The sequence below is a fragment of the Anopheles ziemanni genome, chromosome 2 (genome assembly GCF_943734765.1).
Source record: "Anopheles ziemanni chromosome 2, idAnoZiCoDA_A2_x.2, whole genome shotgun sequence".
Classification (NCBI taxonomy): Eukaryota; Metazoa; Arthropoda; class Insecta; order Diptera; family Culicidae; genus Anopheles; species Anopheles ziemanni.
The window spans coordinates 43,728,440-43,746,926 of NC_080705.1; the positions used below are offsets into that span (position 1 = coordinate 43,728,440).

The 18,487-nt window shown below is 43.4% G+C and overlaps 3 protein-coding genes across 3 annotated transcripts; 1 reads left to right on the forward strand and 2 right to left on the reverse strand.

Moving 5' to 3' along the window:
- The first annotated feature begins 674 nt into the window (after nt 1-674).
- On the forward strand, nt 675-3,996 carry LOC131281816 (PC4 and SFRS1-interacting protein-like). The gene is made up of 9 exons (XM_058311206.1): nt 675-998; nt 1,140-1,195; nt 1,326-1,467; nt 1,774-1,854; nt 1,924-2,428; nt 2,503-2,640; nt 2,733-2,914; nt 2,985-3,111; nt 3,219-3,996. Exons 1-9 carry the CDS (start codon nt 918-920, stop codon nt 3,380-3,382), a joined length of 1,476 nt encoding a protein of 491 aa, XP_058167189.1. The 5' UTR covers nt 675-917; the 3' UTR covers nt 3,383-3,996.
- A 396-nt stretch (nt 3,997-4,392) lies between these two features.
- LOC131282117 (uncharacterized) lies at nt 4,393-6,110 on the reverse strand. Its single transcript, XM_058311552.1, has 4 exons — nt 6,041-6,110; nt 5,180-5,314; nt 4,766-5,096; nt 4,393-4,681 (listed from the first exon to the last, which is right to left on the reverse strand). The coding sequence occupies exons 1-4, from the start codon at nt 6,108-6,110 to the stop codon at nt 4,393-4,395; spliced, it is 825 nt and encodes a 274-aa protein (XP_058167535.1).
- A 4,365-nt stretch (nt 6,111-10,475) lies between these two features.
- LOC131281390 (WD repeat-containing protein 7) lies at nt 10,476-18,288 on the reverse strand. The gene is made up of 14 exons (XM_058310756.1): nt 18,139-18,288; nt 17,099-18,075; nt 16,790-17,032; nt 16,499-16,719; nt 16,098-16,432; nt 15,867-16,027; nt 15,704-15,798; nt 15,573-15,639; nt 15,243-15,311; nt 14,690-14,788; nt 13,231-13,385; nt 11,751-13,145; nt 11,523-11,649; nt 10,476-11,122 (listed from the first exon to the last, which is right to left on the reverse strand). Exons 1-14 carry the CDS (start codon nt 18,273-18,275, stop codon nt 10,779-10,781), a joined length of 4,425 nt encoding a protein of 1,474 aa, XP_058166739.1. The 5' UTR covers nt 18,276-18,288; the 3' UTR covers nt 10,476-10,778.
- Between the last annotated feature and the right edge of the window lie 199 nt (nt 18,289-18,487).

The following is an 18,487-nucleotide window of genomic DNA, read 5'->3' on the forward strand; positions in this document are numbered from 1 at the left end:
AAAGAAGAGCGGGCAGTTCTGAAGAGAATTCAAAATTTCTCGTTGGGAAGCTACCTGCTCGATTCGTTTTGCACAAAGAACTTTGGTTTTGGTCAGAATAGTTAGTTTGTTTGTACTTCGTATCTTGATAGTTAGAACAAATTTATAATAACATCCTATAGAAAAGCTCCTTTCGAGGCCAACAGTTTTGTCGAAGGAAATTAATTTTCAAACACACAGGGTTACCTGATGAAGTTCATATTCCCGGTAGAAAACGGTACAAATGTGAGAATGTGTTAGTGCAAGGGCAGACCGGTTGGTCGTTGGATTGGTGAGTCCGCACAAAAATCGTGTATAACACGCGGTTGTGGCGGAATTGGTGTTTGAATGTATGCGCATATCGGGTCGTTGATGGGTCTCTTCAACCGGTTTGTAACGGTTCTACGGCATTTAACCCTGATACCTGCTACCAATAACGTTTACGAATCCTAAAACCAGCAAATCTGAGCAAAATTTTGGTATAGAAAAAAGAATTTCGTTCAAAATTCTGTAATCTTCTATGTATCGGCAACATAGGATGATTGTAATTATGAAAATAAAATTATATTCGCGGAAAAACTGTTATCAATTTGTTCATTGTTTATTCCTCTTCCGACCACTAGCACAGCCGGGGAAATGCTATGACGTTTGTCATATGTCATTTTGTATGGAAATGGACAGTTGTGTTTGGCACAGAAACGTATTGTGTTTGTGAGCGCAAGGGACGATACGCAGCGGAATCCAGTTACGCGGCGATTTACAATTTGGAGCAAAAGCAATCTTCAAACTAGCATCGAAGCAGTGCGAACTGCGTCATCGAACGCCGGAATAAGTTGACGGTGTGTAAGCATTTTCTTCTGCATTCATCGCCGCATAAACAAACGCGTCCCTGAGCAACAATGGTGGCGTCGAAAAAATCGTTCAAGATAGGCGACTTGGTGTTCGCCAAAGTCAAAGGCTACCCGCCTTGGCCTGCCAAGGTAAGCGAAATGGAACTCAGGGTGCTTCGAAGAACCCCGTAAAGCCTACACGGTATGGCGTCCCCTGTCGGAGGGTACGTAAAGAGATTCTTTTCGTTAATTTCTGGTCGCCTTCTTGCTTTTCTACTGCATTAACCCTAGATCATGAGGATTGACAAGACCAAATACAATGTCTACTTCTACGGAACAGGCGAAACGTGAGTATTGACACAGCAGAATAGCATGATCAAGCCACTTCCGCCAGGACGGATAAAGCCGATGGCTGTGCTGTTTTACCACGATGTTTTGTATTGGTTGGAACCGCGTACGTTTTCCTTGTTTTTTTAGCGCCAACATCAAAGTGGAAGACCTGTTCCCATACGAAGCGTCGAAGGAAAAGTTTGCCACCGAGAAAATTATGAAACGTAAGGGTTTCAAGGAAGCCATGGAACAGATAGAATCTGCGCTGAGCGGAGAAGATCCGAGCCCCGTAAGTAATGTTTCGTGGTAGTGGTGTGCGCTGGTGTCGTCCGTGGGAGAGATCACGCCGGATGGTGCGGCAAGCGGGTAGTACTGCGAATATTTGGTCCATTGCTCTAGAAAGCAAAATTCACTTGCGTAATATTTTTTGTTGCCTTTGGCGCCTCAAATTTTTCGTAGAGCATTTAGTATTGAATGATAATAGTTATCGATCAATATAAGAAAAACATAACTGGAAAAAGTTGCGGTTAAATATGCATCAAATTATGAAGGAATAATGTTTATCAAAGAGATTAATTCGTTTTCTTCTTTCTAGCTCTCATTTGATGTAGCCGCCGTACAGTCGGGTGTCGATGAGCTGGCGGCACAGGAGCTGTCAATGAACACATCCGAACAGGTAATACAAACGTTCCTAAAATAGCCATTGCAATTCAGTGCCATGCTCATGATAATATCCCACATTTAGGTATCATTTGGCGATTCTCTCGTTTCCTCAAACTCTACCATGCTCGATGTGACGGTAAATATGAAAAGCAATGACTCGATGTACCAACCGGACAAAACTGTTACTCTACAAGCGCCCAACAAGTCGATACGGGACGGAAAGTCGATTGCAACCCCGAAGCCTAGCAAAAAGGTGGTCGGATCGGTTGTTGCTACGAGTTCTCCCACGTTAATGGCCACAGGAAATGGTGCACAAAAACTAGTGTCTGTAGAGTCGTCCCCCAAATACCAGCCGCCGTTGCAGGACAGTATGGAGAATCAGGATGCTGATTCAAAAGAGCTCGTCGTCAGCAGAAGTGGACGCAAGATTAAGATGAAGAGATTCCTTGATGGCGACGAGGAAGATGGAGTCCTAACAGGACCACCAGCGAAGAAGAAAACGTTGATTTCTTCTTTACCGAAGGAAAAAAAGGTTTCAGCTAACAAGCAGCAGATACTGGGGAAAAAGTTGGACTCCTTCGATAAAGGTAGTTGCTCGAGAAAGGTTCCTGGAATGTGCAGCATATTTAATTCTTTTTGTTAAATTAATTTCTTGTCATAGGATCAATTCACGATGAGCGAATGTACTTGTTGAGTCTGGAGAAAGAGTTCGCCGATCTTAATATGGAAATCAAAGCTTCGGTAAAATTGGCTAGCGCAGACCCGGAACGGTGCTACAAGCTGATGGAAGAATATGAAAGTAGGTAAAATTAACAATGAACAAATAATAAAATTTTAACGCGCGTTTTTCGTTGCTCCTGCGAAACTTGCTACGCCGTTTATCGACAATAGAGCTAAAGGTAACGAAGACCATGCTGAAAAAGAATCCCAACTGCGTGGAGACTATGAAGAGGTTACGGAAATATGTCGGTAACGCAAAGGCGTGGAAAATGAACGAGGAACAAAAGTTGGAGTTTGATATTCAAGCTAAGCAGATCCGGCAGAAGGCGGACCAAATTTATAATCAGTTCAAGGTATGAAAATTATTTACTTTCATTCGAGGAAAACTCTTCCCTAAGTTCATCATTTTTTATTGCTTTCCAGGCCATTTGCCAAGCCCCAGAAAACACTGGTCCCTTTTGGGAATGGTTTAACAAGGAGGTGGAAAAATTCGAAAAAGCTACGTGTCATCTTTCAACGAAAGAGGTGTATATGATCGTGGACGAATCAGGTATGTGCATGTGTAGTTTTATTTTGTTTTGCACTAACGATTCCTCTGCCGGATGCTGCCGCTGTAACCAAACATGCATTTTATCTTTTTTGTTTTTGGTTTTGTAGACATTCCTCCCATTGGCGATCTCGCCAATGAAAGCCAACTATCGAAGAAGGAACACATTGACGGCGAACTGGAAGCAGTTAAGGGGGAGCATTGGAAGCAAAATGATACAACCATGGACAGTAGCACTGTAGTTGACGAAAGCGCGGCGAATGTTAGCAACTAATGGAAGAACACGAAAGTAACAGACAAAATTATATCGAGAACTCTACTCGGTGTAAGATACAATAGTCATTAAAAGACTAACGAGTGAATTAGTTTTTTTCGGTGCGTTGAAGTGTAAATCGATTTATGATTTTTTTTGTAACTTTAACAGATTGCAACTCTGTTTTTGTGGCTACAAAGCTGTAGTGAACGATTCTTTCTACTCTCAATAAGAATCAATATTATGTAGTTTCTCTATTTCTACATAAAGGACCTACATATTCTACTATTATTTTCTGAATCATTTAAATATCTATTTTTTTTTGCAACTGCACCTTTCAGTACAGTTTTTAAATTTGTTAGCATAAGATTCTGAAAGTGACTGAAATTAAACGACCGTACGGCGGCAAAACATCCGAAAGCATATTACCTACGATTTCAAGATCTGCCCCGAAACTGTGCCGCCAAATGTGAAGATCGGGTGAAGAGTTTATACAACATACTGGCGCGAGGGTATACCGAAAGACGCCGGTTATTGTAGCGTTTGCCCTGTCAGATGTGCGAAACATAGGGTCGTAAATCAAGCATGTCGCTTACACTTATTTCTCTCAAACAATAAACTGCAATCACTAGCGATGTTTCGCGTGTATTCGCGTGGCTCGCATATTTACTTCATCCGATAGGAAGTTATACCACTGACGGTACTCTGTATATTTTTACTGCAGCACTCTTACTGTCTACTTCATGCAGCTTAATTGTTTCCCTTTCGATAAGGTCAAAGAAAAGAAAGAGGAAAGAGTAAAATAATAAATTTCAGAACATTGATTTGAAAAAGAACTAGGCTTCATTCGCCATCGTCTGTTGTTATTTATTTTATTTTAGCGTTCGCCTCACATCATCTTTCATCTTGTTGACCCGATTACGGTTGGTAAAATATAACTTATTTTATTAATACTAGTTTTATTAAGAAACTGAGAAAACTCTTGCGAGATGCTTCGTCTTGTTTTAAATTGAAGTCCGCTTTTGGCGGCATTATTCTTCTTCCTCTTCCTTCTTATCACTGTCGCCTTCGGGAGTAGTCGAGCTCTCCGTTTCCGTTGCCCCAGCAGCGGCAGCGGCTGGCTTTTGCACACTATTTACCGACAGACCGAGCCAGTTGGAAATCATCGCAATACCCTCATCGGTCGATTCACTGACCGCCGCCAGTATGTCGGCAGTGGAAATGTTGTCCAGCAGCGAAAGCGCCGATGTACTGTTGCCCGCTGGTGCCGCTGGTTTCTCTTCCACCGCTGGCGCGAGCGTCGTTGCAGGCGTTTCCTCGCTGAAAAATACGACATCAACCGAGAAACGATAAGTGCTGTGACCGATCGGTTTCGTTAGTTCTGCCCACAGCGCGCACAGTTACCTTTCACTGGGAATCTGCTCCTTTATCTGCTCTTCGGCCGATTTAATCACCTCCATGCCTTTCGGGCCCATCCGGAAGCAACCGAGTGGAAGCTCGATCTGCACGTCTCCGAGCAGCATCGGCTCAAGCTGGAGGCAACCGCGCAAACCTTCATCCGTAGGCAACAGTTCGCTAAAACGGGCACACATTTGCGCGAGGCTCGAGAACACATTCAGGCACGTCGGTGGCGGATCCGGACCCTTGACGCGTTGGCTGTGCAGGACGCTATCACCGTAGGATACGTTCAGTGCGATACCCTCGTCCGCCGAGAGGTACTTTAGTCGGACACAGCCTGCGTAAAGGTAAAGTTATAGTTATAATAAGCCCTACCATATCAGTTCAAATAAAAAAAAACCCTGCATTATTAATTCATACCGGGTCCACCGAGATCGATGAGTGTCATGTTGAAATCGATACAGCAAATGCAAGATGGCCCATTGCACAAGCAATTGCTGGGGCCAACTTCTTCGTCTTTTGCTTCTACCTCATCGGTTGCTAAGGACAGGTAGTCTGCGAGAGTGATAAATATACTTTGATTAAAATAACATATTTTATGACTATAACAGAATTGCTTAAATGTACATGATTTTTATTCGTTCCACGTGTTGTCTGTTACGCTTCGAGCTTACGTTTAGGACGTAGAATATCGAAGCTATTTATCCTCACATGATACAGTACATTTTATTTGACGGTAATCAAGCCTTTTTTAAACTAATTTAATTTAATACTTTAAAATATGCGCGCTGCGCAAGAACATAATGTCATACGTATTACCACATTTAAAAGACTGATTTAAAAATGTTATCTTGATGATGATGATGAGGAACGAAACAAAGTAAAATATTGCAAAATTTAACAATGTGAAGTTCTTATAGATAAGAACCGGAATTGCACTAAAATCTATATCTTTTGGATAGGGCTAAACAGGCAATATAAGTATCTAATACAATCCTGATTCAACGGATTATAGACAAATTTAGAATAAGATTGAACCTAACGTGTATCAGGTATTTTCAAACAACATACCATTTAAAGATGTGTGACTTTAAAGAAATTAGCTTATCTACTAATTTAAAGTTTTATGCAGAACATATAAAAAAGTAAAATACTAAATCGTTGTGTTTTTAGTGAAGGAAAAATAATAAAATAATTAATAGTTTTTACTGCCAGACCAACACATCAACTACTAGATTAGTCACATCATTTTGTTTGTCGATATTTAACACGTGGTCTTACCCAAAATGCTGGCCGACAAAACCGTGGAGCAAAAATAGGTCAGTAGGAGGAATAACAACAATTTTTTCATTTTGCTACAAATGTGTATCTTATTTTCACGCCGATTCCGTTTCCTCAGATGAATCGCTTCCTTTTTTTAAAGCTTTCTCTCTAGATGGGCGTCACGTCTCGATTTTTTAGCTTCGTTTATTTGTGTTTACTACGCAAATATTGTTCCGGTCCTATTGGTGCTGAAGTGTGGTGTCGCGATTGGTATTTTAATAATTTTTTTTCCAGCAAGCAACGTTCGGTCGCCAAACGACTCGGAAACGTACAGTGTCGTGGCCAATGGGTACAAAATTGTCCCCGAGTAAGATCACACTTTCACTTGGTAAACAAAATAGCACTGCGACAAGCTGGTACACCGCCGATTGGTGTGCAATAATTTCTACAACTCGACACACTGAGCCCGCACGACTCAACGCCACGATCTGGATGGTTCCACCCGCGTGCGATGGTTCACCTTTGCGAAGGGGAGAAATTGGAGAAATGGACCACTTCGCTTGCCGTCTGAATCACGACTGCACGCAACCCGTTCCACGGCCGAACCGGGAAAGCCTCTGTCCCGGGTGAAAGACGATGTTATTCGCCGCTTTTACTCCACACGAATCAAGAAGAGCGAGATCAAATACGCGCCGGAATGATCCAGTCAACTGCAAAGAAGGCAAAGTGAGAGCGAGAGAGAAACACGAAGCATCTTTCCCGTTGGCCGACAGGATGGCGTGAGGGACGGTTGGGCGCACCGTGCGCACCACCAATCATTTTATAAAAAACATTTTCCTCACTTCGTCGGACGACTCCTTTTCTTTCGAACGGGAATGCATGCGGGACAACGGCATTCATTCACCCTTCGGCTTGAGTTTCGTCGCTGGCAGAACAGGGTCCGGGGAGCGTTGAAGTCTTTCGTGTAACTTGCGCTCCCAGTTAGGCGACGATGGAGCCAATCCCTTTGCCCTTTTCCGGACACCGAAGGCGCGTGAGGTTAACAGCCTCCCGGCTCGGAGGTGGATCTCGTGGACCGGATGCCGGACGAACCGGCCGGATGGACGGATGGATGGCAGATGAGCAGATGAGCGTAGTATTTACATTTCCATTCACGACCACAGCCATCCGGGAGCCGGGAATGAAGGGTGAACGGATGACACGGTGAAGATGATGTGATAATCTTTTTCTCCTTAAGCATGATATCTTGTTGTACCAGTTTTTGTTTGTTTCGCTTTATCGATCTTTTTTGACCGTTGTTTCTCTTCATTCAATTGCATGCGCGACATAGGAAAAGTGAGAAAGTTATCGTTGCAATTTCCTGCACCGAACATGAGCACTCTTTTGCTCTCTGCTGGATCGTCCGTCGATGGTCAAGGGTAAGTCGGAGAAACCCAGGAGATTTCTCATTCAAGTTCACTGTGCCAACGTCGGCTGTGCCCGAAGGGCTACGAGTCAGCTGAGCTTTGGTGAATTCGTGTCCCTGCCGCGAAAGGCCCTGCAAGCGAAGGTTCCACTTTCGAGCGCTGGACTCTACTAAGTTCAAGTTTACTCCCTGACCTACCCCAGAATGTGAAATCTAGGTCGAACGACACTTGGAACGATTTTTCTCTTCTTTCCCAGTTCTCCGGGAAGTTTTACTGCGGAGTAAATGCACTAATCTAAAGTGCACCAACAACGCGTCGGAGATTGGCTTTATTCCTTTCGAAAAACCCACAATGGTCAACATTCATCCTCTGTTTGGAGTGAGGGAGGAAAGGAGGATTATCCTCTTAACCTACCTTTTGGCTACATCTCCGGTACAAACGAAACGGTTCCCTCCGCGCCGTCCGCTTGTTTTCTGGTCACCTGCAAAGAAGTTCAAGAAGACGAGGTCGCGATCTAGAAGCGCATTAACCGGACCGAAGACTCTATAATTGGGCCATAAAATATCAATTCCTGGTTTCTGGTGCCGGCTACCGCAACGGGTCACGGGCTGGTGGATTAGTCCAGATTCAATCGACCGATTAGTTTGATCGAAGAATGCCCCTAACAGATGATGGTGAGGCTTTGGTCGTTGTTGCCGATGCAGAAGAAACCACGAGGTCGAGGGCTAACCAAATGCTGGGAAAGAGTAAGAAGCTAAAATAAAATTTAAAAAAATAACTGGAAACTCACATCCAACCGCTCCACAAAGGACACAAGAGGAAAATGTGAAATCTAATTTGCTGGATTTAAATTCCATATCTCAGCCCGCGAGGACATTGACTTTGTTCGGTAAGTCAAGAAACCAAACTCGAACGGTTAAATGATGGCGATTTTTCCTGCACAACTCCACACGAAGACACACACTCGTACGATTGTTCGTGCATTACCAAATGCGTACTCTCAAGCAGGTAATAAACGACGTGTAACAGCTTCGGAAAAGCGGCCACATGCATCCATGAGCATTTGGTGAAAACACATGCAGCAAAATGGCACTACAATACTCTTTTCGTCGATCAATGGTGGGACAATTAAGGTGGCGAACTGGAACAAGATAATGATTTGTCAACATCGTTGAACGATAAGAAAGCGGTAATTTATTTAACTCGTCTAGGCAAGGGATATTAGGGACAAATCATGTTTCATTAAAACTTGCATGCCCCCAAACACATTATTTTGTGAGATCAAAATTCAAAATTTCATTTGGTAAATCATCGGGACACTATTTACATTGATCCAGACGAAAAAAACAACAAAAAGGTCACTAGGCATATAAATACGAAACGTTATAAATACAGTTATTCTTATATTTCTACATAGAAATAATAAAATTATATACTGTTAAGGTATAATATGCTAATCAAATATAGTTTAAGACCACATTTCATTCTTGAATTTTGCATAGTTCTCGGCTTCGCTAGAAAATGTGAAAATATGAGCAATTTAACGAAAAATAACTTATTTCCAATAAGTGCTAGATTCGTTATTCACAACAACGTATGTAACGTGTAACATTAACAACAATTATTTGGCTTAAATTGAGTTCTTTATGAAACACGTTGTAGTTCAAACCTAACTCATAATCCTAATTCAAACATGGTTTATCTGAATTCAAAATTTAAAATTATATTAACTAAAATAAGAGATAGTTTCATTCAACTTACGTATAATGAAATAATAAACTCATTAATAATTATGCATTGTCTTTTGCATTCATTTCAATGGTTTATTGTTGGTACGATATAATATTACATCATATACTTTCATATATTAAAACAAATAAATTACACACTTACGGTAGGTATTGCATGAATACGGGATAATATTATTTAACATAGCATAGAGACGGTCATTGTTTACAATAGGGTAAAACACTTTGTGGGAAAGATTTATTCTTTGTTTTACTTATGTTAAGTCCATTCTATTTTTTTCGGTTTATTTTACGGTATATAGTTTTTTTCCTCTTATTTATCCTCACATACTCCACGATCCAACGAACACTAATGGAGTTAAACTAGTTTTAAATGGAATAACATGCGGTAGAATAAACATATGCGTAACAAAAATTGAACAATATTAGTGTTCAACAGATTGGTAAAAAAGGAGAGGTTTGCATGAACCGTATTTTTTGTATTTTTAATACTTCCTTTGACATGTTTCGGCTTTGTATGATTGTGTGTGCAAAATTAGCGAGAAACTTCTATAGAGAGAAGCAAAAACCAAAAATAATAATCATGACCGGGGACCAGCAGCATCCGCCCATCCATTTCAAGATTGGCCCCAGATGATCTAGGTCACAAGCGAACGGGCACGATCCGCGGTAATCCAGGAAATGTACACGTATTTTTGACGACCCCCTATATCCCCGGCGAGATCGCAACAGGAAACATCACTTTGAGCGGGTAGGGATAAGAACCGCCCAGGAAAGCTCGGAATATAGGTCACAAACTGGACGACCGATGCTGGCTTATTATCCAAAAAATCCGAAACCATAGAAGGTAATCATCCAGAGTTTCGGGTTCTTCCTCGAAAAGGAAAAGAAAGACAATCGAATTTGCATAATTACATAAGTTCAACGTGCCATCATTTGAATAGATGAAATGTCTTCTCTTATACCTTCTCCGTGGGTTTCCTTTTACGCTTATTGTGGTTTTTCTTCTCTCATATTCTCCTCCGTCTTAGCTTTGCGCGGGTATTTTTGCTAACCGCGGGTATTCGCTAACAAGAATAACCTTGGTGTGTTATTCGAAGGGAAGCTAAATAGAGGCAGATAGACTAGCAGCAAGAGTACGGGGAAAATTATGCTTTACGCCAATCCCTATTTGAAACATGGTTTCGACTATTTGCAATGTTCCTGTTCAAGTCCGTAATATGCAGATGGCGTTCTCTTCCTCTATACCATCAGTGTTTACTTTTGTCTTAGTGGAGCTATTTATTATTCTGGTTTTTTTCAGCCATTCGAATTTCACCCGCAAGATGATGACGATGCACATTGTGACTGTCCCGAGGCCAATCGCCTCTTTATTTGCCAGCTCAGCTGACATGGATGTTAGGGTTTATAACGCTAATCAATCAATACTTTCTAGTGGACATTAGACTGACGATTGCCTCGCCACAATAATGGATAGGAGGCTTACCAACAACTCAACAGTATATTTTCTAACACGGCCGCACAACAGAATAATATAAGCTTTCCAACAGCTGAAGAAAGGTATGAAGGGTTGCGGGTCACTTTAGCAAGGGCGGGTGAGGTTTACACGTTAAATCTTGTCTCAGACCCATCGGCCAACATGAGCGTCACGGTGCGATTGTTGATCCAGATCAGCTTGGCCAGTCGCATCGGGTTGAGCCGGGCGACGTCCGGTATCGGTGCGGTCGAGTATCCCTTTATGCAGCGCGTTTGCGACTGTCCCAGACCGAACATACCGGCACTGGTCTGCCAGAAGGACAACCGATTTTCGGTGCACGAGTAGCTTACCAAAAATTTGCCGTCCGGGCTGAAGGCCAATGCCGTCACCGGCTTGGTGTGGGCCGGTATCATCTGGCACTTGTTCTGCCGTAGTTCGTAGATCGCCAAGTGTCCATTACTCGCTCCAACTAAGCGGAAAGATTAGAGAACAATATAGCAGTGTATATTGAAAATCAAAACAAATTTAAAATAAAAACTTTGAGGAAATATTGAGCCATAATCAAGGGATATTGATAGTATAATTGTAGCCATATACCGAAATCGAACACCGAAATGGAGATTCTTAACTCATTTCTTAACGCATTATGCAAGTAAAATTACCGACAGCCCTACAAATTTTGCAATCAAGATTTATAGGATTATTAATAATTCCCTTAATTACATATTTAATCATCCTGTTAAAAGCATATACCGGAAGATAGATACGGCTCAAGTACTCAACTCATCAGAAGAAAGAGAATTTGCAGAACAAAGCGAACTGCCCAAAAAAACCGTAAATGTAAAAATAATGAAGATAACGCAGCTTACCGGCAATACGACGTGAAGCACTGCAGTGTGAAACTTGGTTAAATTTGCACATCAGTGGACTGACCTCGGCTAGACCCTTATTCTTGAGGTCTCCAGAATCAACACAGTGCAGGGTAATGTCCATGACCTAAGAAAAACGGAATCATCATTTACACGTGTGCAAAACATTTCGTAATGTAAAAATACTGAGCGAATTACACCATCCAATCAGTTCATCGCCCATCTTACCTCTACGAGCAGATTAGCTATCTCGGTCTGCATCTTGTCGATGAGCATTTCGACGCATTGTAGAATTTCCCGTTTGGCCCGATGCAGTACCGATTGCGTTATGGGGACGCTTATCGCCTGAGCATTCTGCTGGAGCGTATTGTAGCGGGCCACCTCACGCGCCATCGTAGTGATGAAGGCAGCCGGGCGAGCCGTCGCGATCAGCCGTAGCGCGTGCCGAGCCGTGCGGCAGGCGTCGGCCTGTGGTGTGAGCGGCAACTTGTAGTTCAGGCTCGGTATCAGCCGGTTCGAGTCGCAGCACATCTCCAGCAGACCAAGCAACACCTTGCTCACGTCGATGTACGGTTCCCACACGGTGAAGCCGCGTCCGATCAAATCGATAGCAGCACGGCGCAGTGGCGTGTAAGCCGGAAGCTTCTGCGTCGGTGGCGCTAGCAGCAGGTGGGTCAGTGCCATCGAAGTCGAACGGGCAAGATTGTTGTTGCCAATACCGAAACCTTCGACCACGGAGCTTTTCCGGCGGTTCTCGTTGTTGCGCTTACCATCGGTGGCGGAAATGTCCTGCCCAAACTCCGCCCCAATTACACCGAGCAGTACGACGGCCGTCGTTTGTTTGCGTTTCAGCTCAGCCAAACTCGATGGCTTGCGAACGACTTCCTCCTCCTCTTCCGATTCTTCTTCGTGCTCAAGTCCCGGCTGCCCGGTTGGGCTGGAGGTAGGGGATCCCGCGTTCGATTGTCCTCCACCGGGGGCCTGCTGTGCGATCGGTTCGGTATGCGTGTACATCGGTAAATATTGGGCCCAGCTTTCAACCAGCTGCTTGCGACCCTTTTTCCCCATTCGTCCCAGTTCTCCCAGCAGCAGCTGCTGAGCCGCTTCACGGATCTCAAGGCAGTGATGCTGCCACCGACGGGCCATCATTTCCACCTGGGGGCGCTTAAAATTGTTCGCATCAAGTGCGTCAATTTTTTCCGGCAGCAGGAAGCAGTGGTGCGTCGAGAGCAGACTCCATCCTTGCTTGATCTGGGCCTGCTGCTGGGTGAAGGCTTCCTCCTGCTCTTCCTCGTTGTTACTCCAAGTCGCACGGGTCGATTGACGGTGCAACTTGCGAGCTCGCTCCTGCTCCGGCACGAAGGTGGCCATGTTCATCGACATCAGCGTGTTGGACATCGCCACCATCGCTAGCAGATGGTTCGAGGTGAGCGTTGTGCTTAGCTCCCAATGCAGGCGTGCGGTAAACAACTTCGTCAGGCCCTCGCGTCGAAACTGCTCAGGCGTCATCGCTACCGTCTTAAGCTCTTCCGCAGTCGAATTGATAACGATATTATTCTGCCAGGTCGGTAGTAGCAGCGACATATAGCCACCCTTCGACAGTACGCCAAACGAAACTGGAATCTGTAAACGAAAGCATGTTCCTTGCGTGATGCGACTATCTCTCTTGCCTTAGTTCGGTGCCATTTTTGCTATTCGTTTTGCTCACCATAGGTCGTAGCAAACCCAACTGAGTTTCACACACTTTGTCCAAGTGTGGATCGAGGCCCCAGGAGTGTATCAACGATAGCAGCAACTGGGCTACCTCCATCACGTGGGTAGCTTCCATGCGAGGTGCAATTTTCTTCGAAATGTCCGAGGAATCTAAATAATGTCAAGAAATCGCACAGTTGTTTTCGTTATTCCATACGAGGTGTAATTTTCTTCGAAATGTCCGAGGAATCTAGATAGTGTCAGGAATTCCCACAGATGTTTTCGTTATTCCCAAAGATTACATATGAAAAACACCCAGCCAAATACACCGTGGCAACAAGATTTGAAGGCTTCTGTACTGTTTTGTTTAGTAGTGTTGTGAATTCGCCATAATCTTACCATCCTGTGTTTTCCCAGTTAAATCAGCGAATATTTTGAAAAATAAGTGAAATCCATGCCATACATTAGGTTTCCATCGCAATTATCTTTTTTTTTTTTAATTAATGCAGCATCATTTATAAACTGGATGCAAACACCAGTTACGGCCAGAATATTAATGGTTTCCTTCAGACGCAAGAGCACGTGTTCTTATCAGCAAAGAATATGATGCTTCGCGGGAAAAGGGGGTATTTATAAGACCCGTCGGCATAAACGGCGCACTATTTGCGCTCAATCAATCATAACCGGCGGCAATCTGTTGATTCAGACGCACCGTTCTCAATACGGCGCAGTATAAAAGACAAGCGATCGAATCTGCGAAACTACACTTAGTGCCAGTCGAGCGATCTGAGTAGATTAGAGTGACTAAAGCAACGATAGAAAATGGCAAGTAAGGTGATCATTGGAGTTTTGCTGTGCTTTGCACTGGTTGCCTTTGTACAGGTGGGTTAAATATTCAACATGTGTATTCGACACGTGTCGGAGTGTTTACACTTGCAAATATCGTGTTTCCTCTTCCACCGCTAGAGTTCTACGGAAGACGAAGAAGAAGTTCATGATGACACTGTCGAGGAGGTAGAACCAGGGAAAGATCATCACAGTGACGAAGAGTATGCCGATAGTAAGTTTCTCATACTATTTCTCTCCTACTCGATGTGTCCCAACCAGTTTTGTTTCGCTTTCAGTCATAGCCGGACTCAGTGAATCGTTTGGCACGGCAGACGACCCAGGCAGACGGGTGGGAGAAGGCCAAAAGTCAGGCGAACATTCGCAGTCTGATGCATCTGCGTCGGACGAATAATTGTAAGGTTATAAATAAGGAAATAATCCCTCGGCACGGGAGCACGCTGCATTAATTATTCAATAAACACAAACCACCCGCTTTATCAGTATAAACCGTAATTCATTTCGTTCCTTCGTCCCCATTTTGCGTCAGCGCAGGCAAATGCAATGGCGCATTTGCCACATTTTTAAGGAACAGAAAAACAAAAGAGAAAAAAAACTCAACCGAGATTACAAACATGTTGCAACCTTACCTTTGCCCGTTTCACCAACATTTTTGACGACGCTTTCAAGCTTTGCCTGCACTTTGGTTTGTACGTTCTCGGCGCCTTCCTTCATTTTGGCGAGGATACCTTTATAACACGAAAAGTCGGGTACTAGATAAGTATCGCTACGCATTAAGGTTTCAATTCGATTTCAAAAGTGCAGGCTTGAAAAGTGACAAAACGCATTGTTCTCAAACAGAGTGATGGAAAGCAAAAATCACTAACTTTTCTAAAAACATTCAAAGCAGTGCCATTATTGCAAAACAAAAATCATCGAAAGTAAAATAGTTCGAATAACTTGATAGGAAAAAAACGATGGATAATTTAAATAACAACAAAATATAACTATATTTCGAACACAAGGAATAGAATGTTGCAGAAGGATTTCTACTGAAATAAATGAGTGGCTAGCACATACACTACTTTTTTGGAGCAGAAACAGTAATAAAGCAAGTTATCCTCATGCATATGTAAATCATGTTTAAAATACTGATAAATCTGGAAATCAATTATTAGTGTAATTTTAAGGCATGTAACAAACCGTGTTTATCCTTTTCTTTAAGTATTTTTTCCATGTCACCAGCTTTGTTCTTAACACGTCCAAAGAAATCTACATTCAAATGTATGATTTTGCGTCACGTTAAGTTTAGCGTTTTTACGGTAAGTTCAGTTATTTTTTATCGAGTAAGTAATTTGCAGCGTGAAAGAAGAGATATGAAAAACAAATAAATGCTAATCGATGTAAACCCGTGGATTGAAGACTGGTGCGATCATTTTAAGTGGTAATTTTCATCAGCTTAACAATCGGCGATTATTATTAACTAAGTGAGCGATGAAATTTATCAGGCAGAGAGAAAATAAACAGACTTACCAGAAATTTTCTTCCCAGCATCTGAAGAGTGGCTATCAGCGCCAGCCGGAATCAACAGTCCTTCAGCCTGTAGGAAAATTTTTTTTTAGTTGTGAAAATAAATAAAATGTTGATGCTTTTTAAAAACTCACCTCCAACGTGTTGGGGCTCATGGCAGCGTACTCTTCGGCATGCAGTTCAAATATTAATCCCTCGATATCAAAGAAAAGAATGTGACTTTCGGCATCTACAAAATGTTAAAGGGTATTTTTTTATATTGTATCGTCCGACGCAATGCTGCTGTATCTACCGTACCTTTAGGGTTGGTTCGCAAACCCTGAATTATCAACGGGCTGCTGCGATTCTTCATGAGGAAGTCTCCATGCTGATTGTTATGCGCGTGCAACTGTTGGAGTTGATGAATTCCGCGTTGCGTTGCATGGCGAATGGCATTGATATTGCGATGTCTTAGACCTCTGTAGGAATGTGGTCAAGAGATGGCGATAAAGAAGAGATGCTAACAGAGAACAAATGTTCAAACTATACCTGAAGAAATGAACGGCCGGATTAGCGAGACCCATTTCTGATGTCGATCCAGCGCTGCTTCCCGTTTCACCGGTATTTTCGTCGCAAGCATTCAGCACCTCCTCAGCCAGTATACCGTGTAATACGCGGTCAAGATGACCTGTCTCCATCTGCCAAACATACACGGTGCCATCGGAACAGCCGACTATAAGAAAATCGTCCAGTGGGCGCCATTTAATCGAAACCACCGGGAACAAATGACGACTTGCCAGGGTCACACATTTACGCTCCTGCAAACTAAGCAGCGTGACGGAGTGGTCCGATGCGACGGAACAGATGCATTTCAGAATGCGAGGCTAAAAGGATGATGAATGGTGTTTAAGTCCTGAATGCGACTTGATTTTTAAATGTGTAATACATACACTGCATGTGGGCGGAGGGACAAGCAGTTGTGTAATTTCCCCAGCGTGAACGCAAAATCTATGGATCAGTGCTCCGCTGTACAGATCCCACAGGCAAACGGCAAAATCGACTCCGCCTGATACTAGATGCGACTTGTCGTATCGCGAGTGCGCCAACGATGGACATAGGAGACAATTGACTCTCCCACTATGTCCATTCAGGATTTGATGCGGTGGCCAATCTGTTGATTGCAATATTACATGTTAAATATTGTTTTAAAATATCTATTGGTTCCATAGGTCCATAGCTACCAATAAACTTTTGATGGTTGCCATGAAGTAAGTGCAACATCACCGTTTGTGTCGCTGGAACGATGATAATGCTTCCATCTTCTCTACCCACCACCAATCTACTTTGCTGCGGCAAATAAATGCTTGCGGTGAGTTTAATCAATGGTTCACTGTTTTGGTACAGCTGATCCAAAATTCCCACTGGAAGAGGACTCATCTTGTTCCATGCCTCTAGCAGAGAGGTGCATATAGTAGCTTCCAATGCTGAAATAAAAATGGGATATTCTGGTAGCAAATTATTGCAATTTTTTTTAAAAATTATTTTCTTACTTTGAGGATGTTGTTTCAGATTCTGAATCTGTTTTATCTGCTCCATGGAAATGTCGGGCACAGCCCAAATATTGACGTATCCTTCGGAATCGCCGCGAAGTAAATACTTTTGCGTTTTACCGCCGCGATTGGACGTCACGAGCTTCATCGTCGGTGGACAGGACAGGGGTTTTTCACCTGTCTGCGACAGAATGCAGTACAAGAACGGCGAATCTTTTCCAACGGAGGGCCCATGGAAGTCCTTATTATCCGGTATGCTGTTCGCCGGCAAACGGAACAGATAACCCTTTCCTTCGTCCGACCACAGAATAACCCGATCGTTTGATAGGAAATCGCCTCCCATCCACCGTTCGCCGGATGGTGAAATGACACTGCACAGCACCGTAAAATCGCCTGCGTCGTAGATCTGCCAGTATTTTGCACACACGATCAAAACCGTGCGCTGGTTCTGCGAGCAGCAGTTCATGGTGATCGCATTAAGACAGCGAATTTGTTTCGATTCATTCTCGTAGATCGGCTCGGAGTACTTGTTTTCGTTTCCAATCAACGTCCAAACCTTCACCGTACCGGTAGTTGTGATGGCCAGCACAACGTCATCCTTGCGCTTCGATGGGCGCAACACATGGAGTGCGGAAATCCAATCGGGATTGACCTTTGAACTCAGACAGAACAAAACTTCCAGACTGAACGGATCCATCACCATAATTTCCGCGTAATATCCATTGCAGAAGAGGCGAATATCGTCACAGTTGGCCATGTGGTATGCCTGGATGTTCGTGTGCACCTGCGGCATCTTGATGCTTTCGGTGCACTTTCCGTCCACCAGGTCCCAGGTACACATTTCGCCATTTTCCGACGAACTGACTAGGAAATTATTGTCCTGAATGATCGATGCCCGTGTCAGGCACAGAACAGGAGCCGTGTGCCCCACTAGCAGACACCGGGGGGTCATCTGCAACGTCTCCGGATCCACTTGCCTGTAAGTAAACGGCAAGAAGTTCGTAAAAGTAGGCCATTCCCGTGGGCATCGAAATATTTACCATAGACAAATTTGTCCATCATAGCAACCTGTCGCAAGGATTTTCTGGTCTCGTGACAGGAACACACTCGACACACAGTGTGTAGGTGTGTTCGGTCCCCACAGCACCACAGGCACGACCAGGTTAGTGTTTAACATGTTTTCGGTTGTTTTATCAATTCACAGCTGGCGAAAATCACCAAAAAGCAGAAACTAAACGCACCAGAAAGCAAGTTTCCGTAGCAAAAATATATTTTTTCTGCACCAAACAACGAACGACACCTGATTACACCATCTTCCTAGTCATTATTTACAAAATAGCTGCAGATGTATTGATGTTTTTACGGTATGTGCTTTACACTTGTAGTAGT